The sequence below is a fragment of the Bubalus kerabau genome, chromosome 7 (genome assembly GCF_029407905.1).
Source record: "Bubalus kerabau isolate K-KA32 ecotype Philippines breed swamp buffalo chromosome 7, PCC_UOA_SB_1v2, whole genome shotgun sequence".
Taxonomy (NCBI): Eukaryota; Metazoa; Chordata; class Mammalia; order Artiodactyla; family Bovidae; genus Bubalus; species Bubalus kerabau.
Window position 1 is genome coordinate 15049101 of NC_073630.1, and position 17501 is coordinate 15066601.

At 38.2% G+C, this 17501-nt stretch overlaps 2 protein-coding genes across 4 annotated transcripts in view; both read left to right on the forward strand.

The window, feature by feature from the left end:
• GRID2 (glutamate ionotropic receptor delta type subunit 2) overlaps positions 1–17501 on the forward strand; it is a 640427-nt gene that overhangs the window by 107635 nt on the left and 515291 nt on the right. The window lies entirely within an intron of this gene.
• LOC129657468 (proliferation-associated protein 2G4-like) lies at positions 15322–16607 on the forward strand. The gene has a single exon (XM_055587662.1). It carries the CDS (start codon positions 15332–15334, stop codon positions 16295–16297), a length of 966 nt encoding a protein of 321 aa, XP_055443637.1. The 5' UTR covers positions 15322–15331; the 3' UTR covers positions 16298–16607.

Sequence of the window (17501 nt, forward strand, 5' to 3'; positions counted from 1 at the left end):
AACTTGGGAGCATCTACGGTTCAATAGGAAGCTAATAGCAGAGAGTCTAGTAGCCAGCATAGCCTGCATAAACCCAGTGTTTATAATAAAACTCGTTATTGGAAAATCTGCCGTCCTTATTTACTGCCATATTTCCAACAGTAAATTTATCTCTTGGAAAGTGTATATAATGGATAGAATCTAGAAGTTGCTGTGAATTGGCAATGTATTGTGAATACTCCACCTTTTTTTTTCCCACCCTACTTTATATATAATACACATAATAGACTTCATTTCATGAGTTTTTATTTTGATGCATCTTCAAGAAAATATTTTGTACCTCAAAGTTAGGTAATATTCAAGCCAGTATCTCATAAAATTTCCAATCTGTTGGACCTTCAAAATTACTGACCCCAGCAGTTTCCTGATATATAAAAGGAATTCTGCACTCTTGAAAAGTATACACTATGGAAGGGATTATTTCTACTTCAAAGGGAACCCATCTCTTATCATGACACAGAAGAGATAGTTGTATCCAGTGATGTTTAGAGTGAGCTGTTGCTTGGATAGAGGTGACTTCTGAAGATGTCCTGCTTCAGGCAAGCAGCACTCACAGCCTCTCAGAGAGAACAGGAGCACTGTCTTTTGGTGGGTGGAATGATGCTGACTTCTCCAATATGGGGAAAGGATGTCTGATTCCAGTTAAACATTTTTCTGTGTGTGTGGAAAAAGAGCCAATGATATTTTTCAAAAGACTATGAAATCTGGATTGCACGCTCAGTATGGATTACTTTCCCACTGTTTGTTGTTGTTGTTGTTGTTCTATGGACAGTAATCTATGTGAGCCAATGCAAGAAATGCAAAGTCTAGTTTCTATTCTCAAAAGAAATTGCCATCTGACGTGGAGGATTCATTTCATTTTAGGTATGATTAACAGAGCACAGAAAAAAGCTTGTTATGAGGCAACTAGTTGCTGTAGGCATGCAGACTCTTGGTAAATGTTGACAGACATGTATGTGCTCAAAGAAACGCAGAGAGTCTGATTCATGGGTTCACATATTACAAACGGACTCAGTTAAGAGTTTAGACCATGCCTGGTACAAAAGAAGCAAGGTTCAGTTTCCTGCCTACTCTATTGGACAGCACCCACAGTCAGACTTAATGGAATCTGCCCCACCCCAACCTTCCTCTCTGTCTTTCTCACACACACATACACACCACCATGACCACCACCACCACGACCACCCCTGCCAGTGAAGCTTCAGTCCAGCTCAAATTCACCTACACAATGTGATTTTAGCCACAAATGGTGATTCATGTCCAAGTTAAGAATACGGAGAACTGAGAAATATTTGCTCATATGTTCTCCTCTGACAAGGTCTCATTGTCATCATTGAACTTAAGTGGCAGATATCAAGATCTATTTCAAAGCAGTTATATGAATCAGCAAACAGTGGCAAGAAGGTGTCACATTGCATGCGAGTCATTTGCCCACATATATTGGCAGTTCACAACGGATTAATTAGTTATATAGTGATATTCCTGGTATGGTAGGTTCAGCTGAAGCATAATCCCAAGAGTTTATCATTATGCTTGAAATTATCTGCTTTGTTCACTTCTGAATTTCTCAGTAATCTGTTAAAATATTTGATTATATATCTTTCTTATTCTCCCAGAACTGTCTTGACTCCTTCAGGGGATTATAAATTCTCCTTCCACAGGAACTGGATTTTTACCACTGGAAAAAGTTTTAATAGTCCAGGCACATAATCTCACCAAATTTGCTAATAAGAATTTCAACAACTCAATTGCTTCGGGATTCTTCATTCAAACTAATGAAATACTATGTTCATATCAGTGATGATAATTTAAATTGTAGTCATGGCTTTTGGTCACTGCTGACTGTATTTGCATCCTTCCTGCCTTTCCCAGCCCTCCAGTAATTTTATTTTCTTTTATGATCAGAAGATTTGACACACTAAAGCTAGTCAGGCACCATTAAGACTTTCAATTCAAATAAGCTGTTCAGTGGTGACTGGAAAATGAAGGTATTGATATTTGCTAATTTGTTCTGAATAGAAATATGTTATTAAAAAACATTTTTTAGAGACTTTGAGATGCCTTGGATGTTCAACCATCCCTTTTAAAGTTTCTGCTATTAATTTGTATTCTGTTTCTGCCAAGATTTGCTTTTTGATAAAAAGGTCGTATGTTGCAATAAAAACAAGAAACACAATTTTTTTGCATTTTTAAAAGTTGAAACATTTGATTGTATGCTAAAAGCAATATATTGACTTTACTAAAGACAGGAATTTTCCAGGCAAACAACACTATTATACCCAGGAAGAAAAAACTTGTTTTAAAAGTTAAAAATAATTAAAAACTTCTCTTTGTGTTTAGAGGAGCAAATATTTCTGAAAGTTCATCAGAAGAATCAAGTAATTTAGAATTTTAGAGCAACAGTTTTCTTGCTTGCAGTTTGAAATAGAGTTTGGTCTATGGCCATAACACCCTGAACATGCCCAATCTCATCTGGAATAGAGTTGCTCTCTAGACATGGCGTTTTGTGATTCTTTCATTCTAATATTATATTCTATCCATAAAGCATTCTGAAGCAATATTTTAAAACTGTGTGTTTGTGTTCAGTCGCTTTGGTCATGTCTGACTCTTTGCAACCCTATGGACTGTAGCCCACTGGGCTCCTGTATCAGTGAGATTCTCCAGGCAAGAAAACTGGAGTTAGTTGCCATGCCCTCCTCCAGGGGATCTTTCCAACCCAGGAATTGAACCCACATCTCAGGCATCTGCTGCATTGCAGGTGGATTCTTTACACATTGAGCCACCTAGGAAAAACAGCAAAACAATTTATTTCCAGATATTTTCAATGAAGCTAAAATATACAGTTTATATATCATATTACTGTAAGTAGGACTATATATATTAAATCAATTTGTGGCCTTATTTTTTGAGGATTCCAATTTTTGATTACTATAAAAATATCTAATGTAGTTTTATTCAAGTCAGTTCAGTCACTCAGTCATGTCCAACTCTTTGAGACCCCATGGACTGCAGCATGCCAGGCTTCCCTGTCCATCACTAACTCCCAGAGCTTGCTCAGACTCATGTCCATTGACTCAGTGATGCCATCCAAACATCTTATCCTCTGTCATTCCGTCTCCTGCTTTCAATCTTTCCCAGCATCAAAGTCTTTTCCAATGAGGCAGTTCTTCCCATCATGCGGCCAAAATATTGGAGTTTCAGCATCAAGCTTCCAGTGAATATTCAGGATTGATTTCCTTTAGGATAAACTGGTTTGATCTCCTTGCAGTCCAAGGGACTCTCAAGCGTCTTCTCCAACACCACAGTTCAACAGCATCAATTCTTTGGCACTCAGCTTTCTTTATAGTCCAACTCTCACATCCATAAATGACTACTGGAAAAAACATAGCTTTGACTAGATGGCCCTTTGTTGGCAAAGAAATATCTCTGCTTTTTAATATGCTGTCTAGGTTGGTATAACTTTTCTTCCAAGGAGCCAGCATCTTTTAATTTCATGATTCCTATCACCATCTGCAGTGGTTTTGGAGCCTCCAAAATTAAAGTCTCTAACTGTTTCCATCATTTCCCCATCTATTTGCCATGAAGTGATGTGACCACATGCCATGATCTTAGTTTTTTGAATGTTGAGTTAAGCTAGCTTTTTCACTCTTTAATTTATTTACTTATTTTACTTGGAGGCTAATTACTTTACAATATTGTGGTGGTTTTTGCCATACATTGGCATGAATCAGCCACAGGTGTACATGGGTTCCCATCCTGAAACCCCGTCACACCTCCCTCCCCATCTCATCCCTCTGGGGGTGCCAGTGCACCAGCTTTGAGTGCACTGCTTCATGCATTGAACTTGAACTGGTCATCTATTTCACATATGGTAATATACATGTTTCAGTGCTATTCTCTCAAATCATCCCACCTTCACCTTCAGCCACAGAGTACAACTCTATTTTTTCACTTTCATCAAGAGACTCTTTAGTTCCTCTTTGCTTTCTACCATAAGAGTGGTGTCATCTGCGTATCTGAGGTTATTAATATTTCTCCCAGCAATCTTGATTCCAGCTTATGCTTCATCCAGCCCAGCATTTCACATGATGTATTCTGGATATAAGTTAAATAATCAGGGTGACAATATACAGCCTTGACATACTCCTTTCCCACTTTAGAACCAGTCTGTTGTTCCATGTCCGGTTCTAACTGTTGCTTCTTGACCTGCATAGAGATTTCTCAGGAGGCAGGTAAGATGGTCTGGTATTCCCATCTGTTTAAGAATTTTCCACAGTTTGTTATGATCCAGTGGATGTTGGCAATTTGATCTCAAGTTCCTCTGCCTTTTCTAAATCCAGCTGTACATCTGGAAGTTCATAGTTCATGTACTGTTGAAGCCTGACTTGGAGAATTTTGACCATTACTTTGCTAGCGTGTGAAATGAGTACAATTGTGCGCTTGTTTGAGCATTCTTTGGCATTGCCTTTCTTTGGGATTCGAATGAAAACTGACCTTTTCCAGTCCTGTAGCCACTGCTGAGTTTTCTAAATTTGGTGGTATATGGAGTGCAGCATCACATCACATCACATCACTTTCACAGCATCATCTTTTAGGATTTGAAATAGCTCAACTGGAATTCCATCACCTCCACTAGCTTTGTTCATAGTGATGCTTCCTGAGGCCCACTTGACTTGACATTCCAGAATGTCTGGCTCTAGGTGAGTGATCACACTATTGTGGCTATCTGAGTCATGAAGATCTTTTTTGTATAGTTCTTTTGTGTATTCTTGCCACCTCTTCTTAATATCTTCTGCTTCTGTTAGGTCCATACCATTCTGTCCTTTATTGCAATTTTACATATAATAATAAACTTCAAAATTCTTGCCATAACCCACACCTTTAATATATGAAATATGTCTTCATTTGATTTCCTGTGGTGAAGATTTGAAAGTAAGAACTCTGAAATAGAATCTCTAAGAATTAAAGGTTTATTTGTTCTAGCTTAAAAAATTAGTATCCATACTTTGTTTTATAAAAAAGGTTGCTTAGATTTTTTTATTAATAGATAGTTAATTTAAATTTATTTATAGTTGAAGATTTTCATTTTATCAGTAACTTCTTATTAAATGTTCACATTGTTATTTTGTATCCTGAAACTGGTACTCCATGCTGAATCCCAAGTGTTTACTAATCATTAAAAAAGTATATCAGTTCAGTTCAGTTCAGTCACTCAGTTGTGTCCGACTCTTTGCGACCCCATGAATTGCAGCACGCCAGGCCTCCCTGTCCATCACCAACTCCCGGAGTTCACTCAAACTCACGTCCATCGAGTCCGTAATGCCATCCAGCCATCTCATCCTCTGTCGTCCCCTTTTCCTCCTGCCCCCAATCCCTCCCAGCATCAGAGTCTTTTCCAATGAGTCAACTCTTCGTATGAGGTGGCCAAAGTACTGGAGTTTCAGCTTTAGCATCATTCCTTCCAAAGAACACCCAGGGCTGATCTCCTTTAGAATGGACTGGTTGGATCTCCTTGTAGTCCAAGGGACTCTCAAGAGTCTTCTCCAACACCACAGTTCAAAAGCATCAATTCTTCGGCGCTCAGCTTTCTTCACAGTCCAACTCTCACATCCATACATGACCACTGACTGGAAAAACCATAGCCTTGACTAGACGGACCTTTGTTGGCAGAGTAATGTCTCTGCTTTTGAATATGCTATCTAGGTTGGTCATAACTTTCCTTCCAAGGAGTAAGCGTCTTTTAATTTCATGGCTGCAATCACCATCTGCAGTGATTCTGGAGCCCCAAAAAATAAAGTTTGACACTGTTTCCACTGTTTCCCCATCTATTTCCCATGAAGTGATGGGACCAGATGCCGTGACCTTAGTTTTCTGAATGTTGAGCTTTAAGCCAACTTTTTCACTCTCCTCTTTCACTTTCATTAAGAGGCTTTTTAGTTCCTCTTCACAAAAGTATATAAATGATTGCAAATATAATAAATAAGATTTTTAAAAGTTAAAAAATATCTATATCTTATTCTTTCCCTGGTCTGCAGTTTTTTATAAGAGCTTTAATCATCACATATGTATTATCTCAAATTTTGCCATATTTTAAAGAATTTTTAAGGTGATGGTTAAATGTTTTTATCCAAAAATAGAGCTTTTTAATTCCGACACATAGTAGTAGTATTGTCATTAGTAAGTTTATGGAACTTGATGTTGCTGGTATGTGTGTTCTTTTCAAGGCCTCAAATTCTATTTTGAGAAATTGTTGTTTTGTTTTGTTTTTACCATAAACTGTGAGCATTTTCATCAGGACCTTAAATGTCTTTCCAGTAAATTGTCTGTGGATAGAAAACTAAGTTTGCATAGCATTCTTTCCAATATGAAATGTAAATATGTTTGGAAATGGAGATACTCTTTAGCAATTTGAGGTATTTTTATTGATCACAGTAATTCGGGTACAGTAAGGGGCTTTTACATTTATTGGCAGTGAAACTTGATTTAAAATTATTCAATAAGTATATTTATCAGGGTTATTAAACTCCATTATAATGGTAAAATAGCATTTCTGGAATTCTTTTTTATAATCAAAAGTGAGAAATGAATCTCACTTTAAAAAATAATTTTAAAATATATTGGATTAATATAGGTTAGGCCTTGAAATGTCTAATTAATAAGATGAATGCATCTAGCTGAATATAATCACTCTGAGAAAGTCACTTGATGCTCATGAGGAGAAAAGTACTTATCTGCTTAAAATGTTTTCAAGCAATTCTTAATCAGAAGCTATGGAAAGTTTTATTACCTTGGAGTGCTTGAATAAAAGTAGTTTTTGTGGGTTTAAATGGAAAAGCATTTGAAATGTTTTGCTTGAAAATTTCTTCTTTTGATTCATTCAAGTTTGATATGAATCTATATCCCAAAAGGAGATGAGAAATCTTTCGGGTTCAGAAATCTTTCAGGTTCAGACTCATGCATTTCACAATGTCTGATTGTCACCATTTGGAGAAATAATCTGATCTGAATGAATGTACTTTCATTAAATAGGAGACAGTGTCTTTTAGATTGTGGAAAAAAAAAAAAAAGTCACAGTTCTGCCTCATATAGGAACTGTTATACTAATAGATATTTCTCCCTTCCAAAAAAAATTGGAAACTGAAGGATTATTCTTGGGACAAACAAAGTAATAACAATTCAGGAACTGGGTTCTTATCTATTCTTAAACATATTCAAGTTTCTCCAAATAGGCACATTTTATTGGTTCATCCCAAACATTTCTGAGAGATCACAAAATTAGGGAAAATTTAGCAGTCATTTGGACTTCCCAGGTTTCTCAGTGATAAAGAATCCACCTGCCAATGCAGGAAACACAGGTTTGATCCCTGGGTGGAAAAGATCCCCTGGAATAGGAAATGGCAACCCACTTCAGTATTCTTGCCTGGAAAATCTCATGGACATAGAAGCCTGGCATGCTACAGTACACGGAGTTGCAAAGAGTCAGACATGACTGAGTGACTGAGCACACGTGCACTTAGCAGCCATTCAGTGAAACATCTCTATCTGACGTATGTAGTCCTGAGTGTTGTGGGTTGGAGACATTCTTAAAAATCATTATTTTGTTATAAAAACCAAGCCTAGATTTCTAGTTCAGTGTTTTTTCCACTATATTAAAAGTTCTTTCCACAATTTCAAAACCTATACCTTTTAGAAGTAAACAGTAAAGAGATCTTTCCTGTCTTTTATTTTCCTCATTGTAAGTATAGAAGCTTATTAGTCACTCAGTTGTGTCTGACTCTTTGCGACCTTGTGGACTGTAGCCCGCTCTCTGTCCCTGGAATTCTCCAGGCAAGAATACTGGAGTGGGTTGTCATTCCTTTCGCCAGGGGATCTTCCTTACCTAGGGATTGAACCTGGGTCTCCCCAATTGTGGACAGAATCTCTACCATCTGAGTCACCAGGGAAGCCCAATGCCACCAGGGAAGCCCTGAAGTGTAAGTATATCCCTGGTTATTTTATAGTTATAAATCCTAAGGAGAAAAATCAATTGTATTTAATATCTCACTAATAAGAACTTCATGCATTTTTTTTTTTAGAAAATAGCAAATTCTCAGGCTTACCTCTTAAAACCCCTGATTATTGAAATAAGGAAATAGTTTTGTCTATACTCTTTTTTTTTTTTTTTTTAGTCTTAGTGGCTTTAAAGCTCTCTCCAAGTAATGCTGTACCCTGTTAACTTTATTCTACAGTGTTTAATTCCTTTGATTATGGTTTTCATTCTATCTGCCCTCTGATAAGGAAGGATAAGAGGCTTATGGAAATTTCCTGATGGGAGAGACTGACTGAGGGGGAAACTGGGTCTTGTTCTGATGGGCGGGGCCATGCTCAGTAAATCAAAACAGAGTTTTGCCAAGAGAATGCACTGGTCGTAGCAAACACCCTCTTGCAATAACACAAGATGTCCATGTCTACACATGGGCATCACCAGATGGTCAATACCGAAATCAGATTGATTATATTTTTGCAGGCAAAGATGGCGAAGCGTTATATAGTCTGCAAAAACAAGATCGGGAGCTGACTGTGGCTCAGACCATGAACTCCTTATTGCCAAATTCAGAACTTAAGTTGAAGAAAGTAGGGAAAACCACTAGACCATTCAGGTATGATCTAAATCAAATCCCTTACAATTATACAGTGGGAGTGACAAATAGATTCAAGGGATAAGGTCTGATAGACAGAGTGCCTGAAGAAATATGGACTGAGGTTCATGACATTGTAGAGGAAGTAGTGATCAAGACATTCCCCAAGAAAAAGAAATGCAAAAAGGCAATATGGTTGTCTGAGGAGGCCTTACAAATAGCTGAAAAGAGAAAAGACACAAAAGGCAAAGAATAAAAGGAAAGATATATCCATCTGAATGCAGAGATCCAAAGAATGCCAAGGAAAGATATGAAAGCCCTCCTCAGTGATCAATGCAAAGAATAGAGGAAAGCAATAGAATGGCAAAGACTAGAGATCTCTTCAGGAAAATTAGAGATACCAAGGAAACATTTCTTGCAAAGATGGGCACAATAAAGGAAATAAACTATATGGACCTAACAGAAGCAGAAGATATTAAGAAGAGATGGCAAGAATACACCGAAAAACTATACAAAAAAGATCTTCATGACCCAGATAACCACGATGGTGTGATCACTAACCTAGAGCCAGACATTCTGGAATGCGAAGTCAAGCGGGCCTTAGGAAGCATCACTATGAACAAAGAGGTGATGGAATTCCAGTAGAGTTATTTCAAATCCTAAAATATGATGTTATGAAAGTGCTGAACTCCATATGCCAGCAAATTTGGAAAACAGCAGTGGCCACAGGACTGCAAAAGGTCAGTTTTCATAACAATCCCCAGGAAAGGCAATGCCAAAGAATGTTCAGACTACTGCACAATTGTGCCATCTCACATGCTAGCAAAGTGATGCTCAAAATTCTCCAAGCCAGGCTTCAATAGTACGTGAACCATGAACTTCCTGATATTCAAGCTGGATTTAGAAAAGCCAGAGGAACCATAAATAAATTGCCAACATTCGCTGGATCACTGAAAAACAAAGGAAGTTCCAGAAAATCATCTATTTCTGCTCTATTGACCACACCAAAGCCTTTGACTGTGTGGATCACAATAAACTGTGAACATTCTTAAAGAGATGGGAATACCAGACTACCTGACCTGCCTCCTGAGAAAACTGTATGCAGGTCAAAAAGCAACAGTTAGAACTGGACATGAAACAACAGACTGGCTCTAAATAGGGAAAGGACTACCTCAGGGCTGTATATTGTCACCCTGCTTATTTAACTTATATGCAGAGTACATCAGGAGAAATGCTGGACTGGATGAAGCACAAGATGGAGTCAATATTGCTGGGAGAAATATCAATAACCTCAGATATGCAGATGACACCTCCCTTATAGCAGAAAGTGAAGTAGAACTAAAGAGCCTCTTGATGAAAAGGAAAGAGGAGAGCAAAAAAAGTTGGCTTAAAATTCAACATTCAGAAAACGAAGATCATGGCATCCGGTCTCATCACTTCATGGCGAATGGATGGAGAAACAATGGAAACACTGTGAGACTTTATTTTTTGGGCTCCAAAATCACTGCAGATGGTGACTGCAGCCATGAAATTAAAAGACGCTTGGTCCATGGAAGCAAAGTTATGACCTACCTAAAGAGCATATTAAAAAGCAGAGACATTACTTTGCCAACAAAGGTCCGTCTAGTCAAAGCTATGGTTTTTCCAGTAGTCATGTATGGATGTGAGAGTTGGACTATAAAGACAGCTGAGTGCTAAAGAATTGATGCTTTTGAACTGTGGCATTGGAGAAGACTCTTGAGAGTCCCTTAGACTGCAAGGAGATCCAAGCAGTCCATCCTAAAGGAAATCAGTCCTGAATATTCATAGGAAAGACTGATGCTGAAGATGAAACTCCAATACTTTGACCACCTGATGTGAAGTGACTCATTTGAAAAGACCCTGATGCTGGTAAAGATTGAAGCCATGAGGAGAAGAAGACGAAAGAGGATGAGATGGTTGGATGGCATCACTGGCTCTATTGACATGAGTTTGAGTAAACTCCTGGAGTTGGTGATGGACAGGGAAGCCTGGCATGCTGAAGTCCATGGGGTCACAAAGAGTCAGACACGACTGAGTGACTGAACTGAATGACAGTGTTTAATGTAATATTTAATGTTTAGTTTTGTCTTTGTTCTTTCCCTGCTCAAAATTTATTTTTAAAAGTAGAGGTAATATTTCCATTCATTTGTTTAAAGCCTTATTTTTTTTTTTACAATTGCAGCCACATTTTTCCTCACTATCAATTGACATTCAATTTTGCCTTATTGTTGTTAACAGAAACACATTTTGATTAAAATAAATGAGTATACAGATAAGGCTGATTTACATTTCTGAGAAGTTTTTTTTCATAAATCATTTTTAGTTAAATATAATCCAAACTAGATTTTTCTAGCCAGAGTGCTTTTTGTCACAACATAATCTGACAAAAATATGTTAGGGTTATTGTGCCAAACATCTTTCAACAGAACAAGACTTGAGTGAAACATATCACAGCAAGGATAGCCCTATACTGAAGGATAGAATCACAGGTCTCTTCCAGACAATATATCAAAAGAGAATTATGAGTACTTCCTATTGGCAGGTTTATCTTTTTAGGGGGAATATAAACATAGATTATAGATAGATAGGTAGAAAGATAGATAGATAAACAGATGATAGATACATAATAGAATATTCTCTCTTGGAAAATTCTATGGACAGGGAAGCCTAGAGGGCTACAGTCCATGGGGTTGCAAAGAGTTAGATATGACTGAGTGCCTGAGCATGCATGTAATATAAATATGATAAATGGTATTGATATATATATCCAAATAAACATAAAAAGCAACATAGACCAAAGACACACTATATAAGTAAGATATTTTGTGAAAGTGAAAGTGTTAGTCACTCAATTGTGCCTGACTCTTCACGACTCAATGGACTATAACTCACCAGGCTCTGCCCAGAAATTCTCCAGGCAAGAATACTGGAGTGGGTAGCCATTTCCTTCTCTAGGGGATCTTCCCAACCAGGAATCAAGCCACGTTCTCCTGCATTGAAGGCAGATTCTTTACCACCAGAGACACCAAGGAAGTTATCTTTATACTGTACGTTATAGGTTCATAACAGATGCACACAGAAATAGTTCTGATGCTGCTTCAGATCTTGCTCAAGTAATATCATAGCATAAGATATAGAAATACTCAAATAGTATAAGATATAGAATTATACGAGTAGTATTATTGACTATGCCAAAGACTTTGACTGTGTGGATCACAATAAACTGTGGAAAATTCTGAAAGAGATGGGAATACCAGACCACCTGATCTGCCTCTTGAGAAACCTATATGGAGGTCAGGAAGCAACAGTTAGAACTGGACATGGAACAACAGACTGGTTCCAAATAGGAAAAAGAGTACGTCAAGCCTGTTTATCGTCACCCTGTTTATTTAACTTATATGCAGAGTACATCATGAGAAACGCTGGACTGGAAGAAACACAAGCTGGAATCAAGATTGCCGGGAGAAATATCAATAGCCTGAGATATGCAGATGACACCACCTTTATGGCAGAAAGTGAAGAGGAACTAAAAAGCCTCTTGATGAAAGTGAAAGTGGAAAGTGAAAAAGTTGGCTTAAAGCTCAACATTCAGAAAACGAAGATCATGGCATCCAGTCCCACCACTTCATGGGAAATAGATGGGGAAACAGTGGAAACAGTGTCAGACTTTATTTTTCTGGGCTCCAAAATCACTGCAGATGGTGACTGCAGCCATGAAATGAAAACGCTTACTCCTTGGAAGGAAAGTTATGACCAACCTAGATAGCATATTCAAAAGCAGAGACATTACTTTGCCAACAAAGGTTCGTCTAGTCAAGGCTATGGTTTTTCCTGTGGATGTGAGAGTTGGACTGTGAAGAAGGCTGAGCGCCAAAGAATTGATGCTTTTGAACTGTGGTGTTGGAGAAGACTCTTGAGAGTCCCTTGGACTGCAAGGAGATCCAACCAGTCCATTCTGAAGGAGATCAGCCCTGGGTGTTCTTTGGAAGGAATGATGCTAAAGCTGAAACTCCAGTACTTTGGCCACCTCATGCGAAGAGTTGACTCATTGGAAAAGACTGATGCTGGGAGGGATTGGGGGCAGGAGGAGAAGGGGACGACAGAGGATGAGATGGCTGGATGGCATCACTGACTCGATGGATGTGAGTCTCAGTGAACTCCGGGAGTTGGTGATGGACAGGGAGGCCTGGCGTGCCACGATTCATGGGGTCGCGAAGAGTCGGACATGACTGAGCGACTGATCTGATCTGATGATAGTTTAAGATATGGAAATACTAGAGAAATGGAATAGTGTAGGATATAGAAATCTAAAATCACTCAGAACATTAGAGATTGCGCCATGATTACATGTTGACTATACAGCTTTATTAAAACAACTGATTTGAAAATAATTTGCTTATTTGCCTGGGTCCAGGGGTCTATGTAGAACAAAAAAGAAATAGTAGTAGCAGAAGATTTGCAACTAATTTAACAACTAAATATTCACTTCATTAGTAAGTAGGAAAACGTGAAGTTTATTATGGATAATATTAAATAGATATCATTAGTAGAAAATAGCATTGTTATTAGAAAATAACATTGTATATACTGAGTGTCTAGCATTCTAATCTGATTTATCTGATTTACTTAATATCAACAAGGGAAATTATCCAAATATATGAGATATCAAAAAACTAATAAAAGTTTTGAGTTTCTGATGCCTGAACTTGGTTATAATTAATTAAATTTAGAGACTATTGAAGCAATATGTAACCTCTTTACATATTTTAATCAGCGATGCAATTCGGTGTGATACAATCACACTATTTAGGGTGGTGTTCAATAGGAAATGAAATCAGTAATTATTGACAAGTCTTTGATAATAATTTTTAATGTTATGATTTAGGAAATATTCTAATCATTTTTATTTATAGAATTGTAATTTTACAAACACTAAAAATTGTTTCCATGGATAGAAAGACCTTATACCTGCAAGGAATAAACTAAGAATGTATTTCATATTTTTATAGTTAAGGATTCTGTTAATATTAACCACTTACTGAAAGGAAGTGTTAAAAGTATTTTAAGGTATTTTTCATTTTAATATAAAAGCCCATCTATTACTTTGATATCAAATTTTATGAATTATCTTCTCTGCATTATATCAATATAACAGAATATACATTTGAATGATAACATGGTGTGTAAGTGACCCTACCTGGTAATATCCACTCATTACTTGCCCATTTCCCAATTTTTTCCCCTAACTTTAGCATGGCTAGAAACAAAATATATTACTCATTGCTGAGAAAAGTTGTAAAATATTTAAAATTTTTGGTTTATTATAAAATATATATACACACAGTTTCAATAATACTGTAATTAATTATAGACCACACTTTTAAAAAATACTGTTCTCATGGAAGCACATAAATCTCTTTTTCATTTTCTTTTTTTCCGTAATTTATTTATTTTTAATTGAAGGATAATCACAATATTGTGTTGGTTTCTACCATATATCAACATGGCTCAGCCATAGGTATATATATGTCCCCTCCCTCTTGAGCCTCCCTCGCACCCTATCCAACCCCTCTAGGTCGTCACAGAGTCCTGGTTTGAGTTCCCTGAGTCATAAAGCAAATTCTCACTGGCTATCTATTTTACATGTGTTAATGTATGTTTCAATGCTAATCTCTCCATTTGTCCCTCCTTCTCCTTCCCACCCTCCAACACCTGTGTCCACAAATCTGTTCTCTATGTCTGCGTCTCCACTGCTGCTGCTGCCGCTGCTAAGTCGCTTCAGTTGTGTCCGACTCCGTGCGACCCCATAGATGGCAGCCCACCAGGCTCGGCTATCCCTGGGATTCTCCAGGCAAGAACACTGGAGTGGGTTGCCATTTCCTTCTCCAATGCATGAAAGTGAAAAGTGAAAGTGAAGTCGCTCAGTCGTGTCTGACTCTGGTGACCCCATGGACTGCAGCCTACTAGGCTCCTCCATCCATGGGATTCTCCAGGCAAGAATACTGGAGTGGGGTGCCATTACCTTCTCCAAGCGTGTCCACTGCTACCCTGCAAATAGGTTCATCAGTACCTTCTTTCTAGATTCCATATATATGTGTTAATGTACGATATTTGTTTTTCTCTTTCTAACTTACTTCACTCTGTATAATGAGCTAAAGGTTCACCCACCTCATTACCATCGACTCAAATGCATTCCATTTTGTGGCTGAGTAATTTTCCATTGTATGTATGTACCACAGCTTCTTTATCCATTCATCTGTTGATGGACATCTAGGTTGAGAAGCACATAATTCTTGATTAAAAAGATGAAATTTGACTGTCTTTGGATAGTGAAATCTCCTCTATTAATGAAAGGACAGCTAGTTGGTCTTAACTAAAAAATAACCTGGATAGAGAAAAAGGCCAAACTTGTCACTTGAAATAAAGAAAACAATGGCAATGATAAAAATGTGCAAAGATATCTCTTAATAGAAGTTCAGGTGAAATTGACCCAAAGTATTAGTTGACCATAAATAAGGTCAGGTGAAACAATAATGTTTTGAATCTGCCAAAAAGCTAATGAAATTTACTCAGGTCATTAAGAAAGCTACATTGTAGGAGAAATCTATGAAGGAATTAAAGATCTAAAATATAAATATGAGAAAGGTGATGCCATGATAATGGAACAAACGGGGAAGATTTTCAAAAAAGAAAAAGAAATGAAGAAAGGTATTGCCTTTCCCACCAGCATTTCAGTAAATAACTGTGTATGTCACTTCTCCCCTTTGAAGAGCGACCAGGACTATATTCTCAAGGAAGGTGACTTGGTAAAAATTGACCTTGGGGTCCATGTGGATGGCTTCATCGCTAATGTGGCTCACACTTTTGTGGTTGATGTAGCTCAGGGGACCCAAGTAACAGGGCGGAAAGCAGACGTCATTAAGGCAGCTCACCTTTGTGCTGAAGCTGCCCTCCGCCTGGTCAAACCTGGAAATCAGAACACACAAGTGACAGAAGCCTGGAACAAAGTTGCCCACTCATTTAATTGCACACCAATAGAAGGTATGCTGTCACACCAGTTGAAGCAGCATGTCATTGATGGAGAGAAAACCATTATCCAGAATCCCACAGACCAGCAAAAGAAGGACCATGAAAAAGCTGAATTTGAGGTACATGAAGTATATGCTGTGGATGTTCTTGTCAGCTCAGGAGAGGGCAAGGCCAAGGATGCAGGACAGAGAACCACCATTTACAAGAGAGACCCCTCTAAGCAGTATGGCCTGAAAATGAAAACTTCCCGTGCCTTCTTCAGTGAGGTCGAAAGGCGTTTTGATGCCATGCCCTTTACTTTAAGAGCATTTGAAGATGAGAAGAAGGCCCGCATGGGTGTGGTGGAGTGCGCCAAACATGAACTGCTACAACCATTTAATGTTCTCTATGAGAAGGAGGGTGAATTTGTTGCCCAGTTTAAATTTACAGTTCTGCTTATGCCCAATGGCCCCATGCGGATAACCAGTGGTCCTTTTGAGCCTGACCTTTACAAGTCTGAGATGGAGGTCCAGGATGCAGAGCTCAAGGCACTCCTCCAGAGTTCTGCAAGTCGGAAAACCCAGAAAAAGAAAAAAAAAGAAGGCCTCTAAGACTGCAGAGAATGCTACCAGTGGGGAAACTTTAGAAGAGAATGAAGCTGGGGACTGAGGTGGGTCCCATCCCCCCAGCTTGTCACTCCTGCCTCATCCCCTTCCCACCACACCCCAGGCTCTGTGAAGTGCAGTTCGACTTCTCCACCCAGGACCGCGAGCAGAGCGGGGTCTCCCTGTCCTCCTCCCAGTCCCCTATCCCAGCCCCCTTCCAACAACAACCAGCTCCAACTGACTCTGGTCTTGGGAGGCCAGGCTTCCCAGCCACCGAAGACTACTTTAAATAGAAAAGAGAAATTGAATAATAAAATCAGGAGTCAAAAAAAATAAATAAAAATAAATAAAATAAAATAAAATATAAATATAAAGCATATCAATAATATTTTCCTTGTATATAATGGCATCATGTACAAAGAGAAATGATGATATTTTATATTAATTCAGGTTCATGTTGTGAATCAAAGACTCAGTTATAGGCAGATAAGTGTAGGTTTGTGCATGGCTCCTGCATGATGAAATTTGAAAAGCAGCAGTATGATGCTCATCTTCAGTCAAAATATCTTTAATTATCCATGAAGATACCTGATACTTTAATGTTACTTACGCAGGGCAACATTAAACTGATTTGAACAGAAGGGATTACCATCTCAAGCTGTAAATAACCTGTAGCTAGAACATGGATTTACTTATTGTCCTCTGTGTGTGTGGAAATGGAGTCGGAGGGAAGAATTAGATCTTAGGGCTCCACTGGAAGAAGTTAGCCCAGGTGAGGAATATTACTAAGGGCTATTGCCTGGAGAATCCCAGGGACGGGGGAGCCTCATGGGCTGCCATCTATGGGGTCGCACAGAGTTGGACACGACTGAAGTGACTTAGCAGCAGCAGCAGCAATACACTAACTGAAGTAACACAACGGCAGTGTAGCCAGGCAAGATACATTTTTCAGAGAAAGGGAGAGAAGATCAAAGGGAGAAGCACATAATAAATAAGCTTTGCCTCTTTTACCCTTCTGTTTCAAGTTGAGTTTGGTTACATTCTCAGATTGTAAATATTTGCTCAATTAATCTTGTATCAGTAAATGAAAAAGTGACTGATAATAGGGACACGTACCTAGAAGTCAAGTTGTTTGGCTTTGTAGGGCCTAACAATACCATACAGAATTAAGATTCAAAATTGTGAATTAAAAAAAAACAAACTGGGAATA

Excerpts from the sequence above, each read along its gene's own strand:
- LOC129657468 (XM_055587662.1), top strand. The coding sequence starts at position 15,332 with ATGATAATGGAACAAACGGGGAAGATTTTCAAAAAAGAAAAAGAAATG.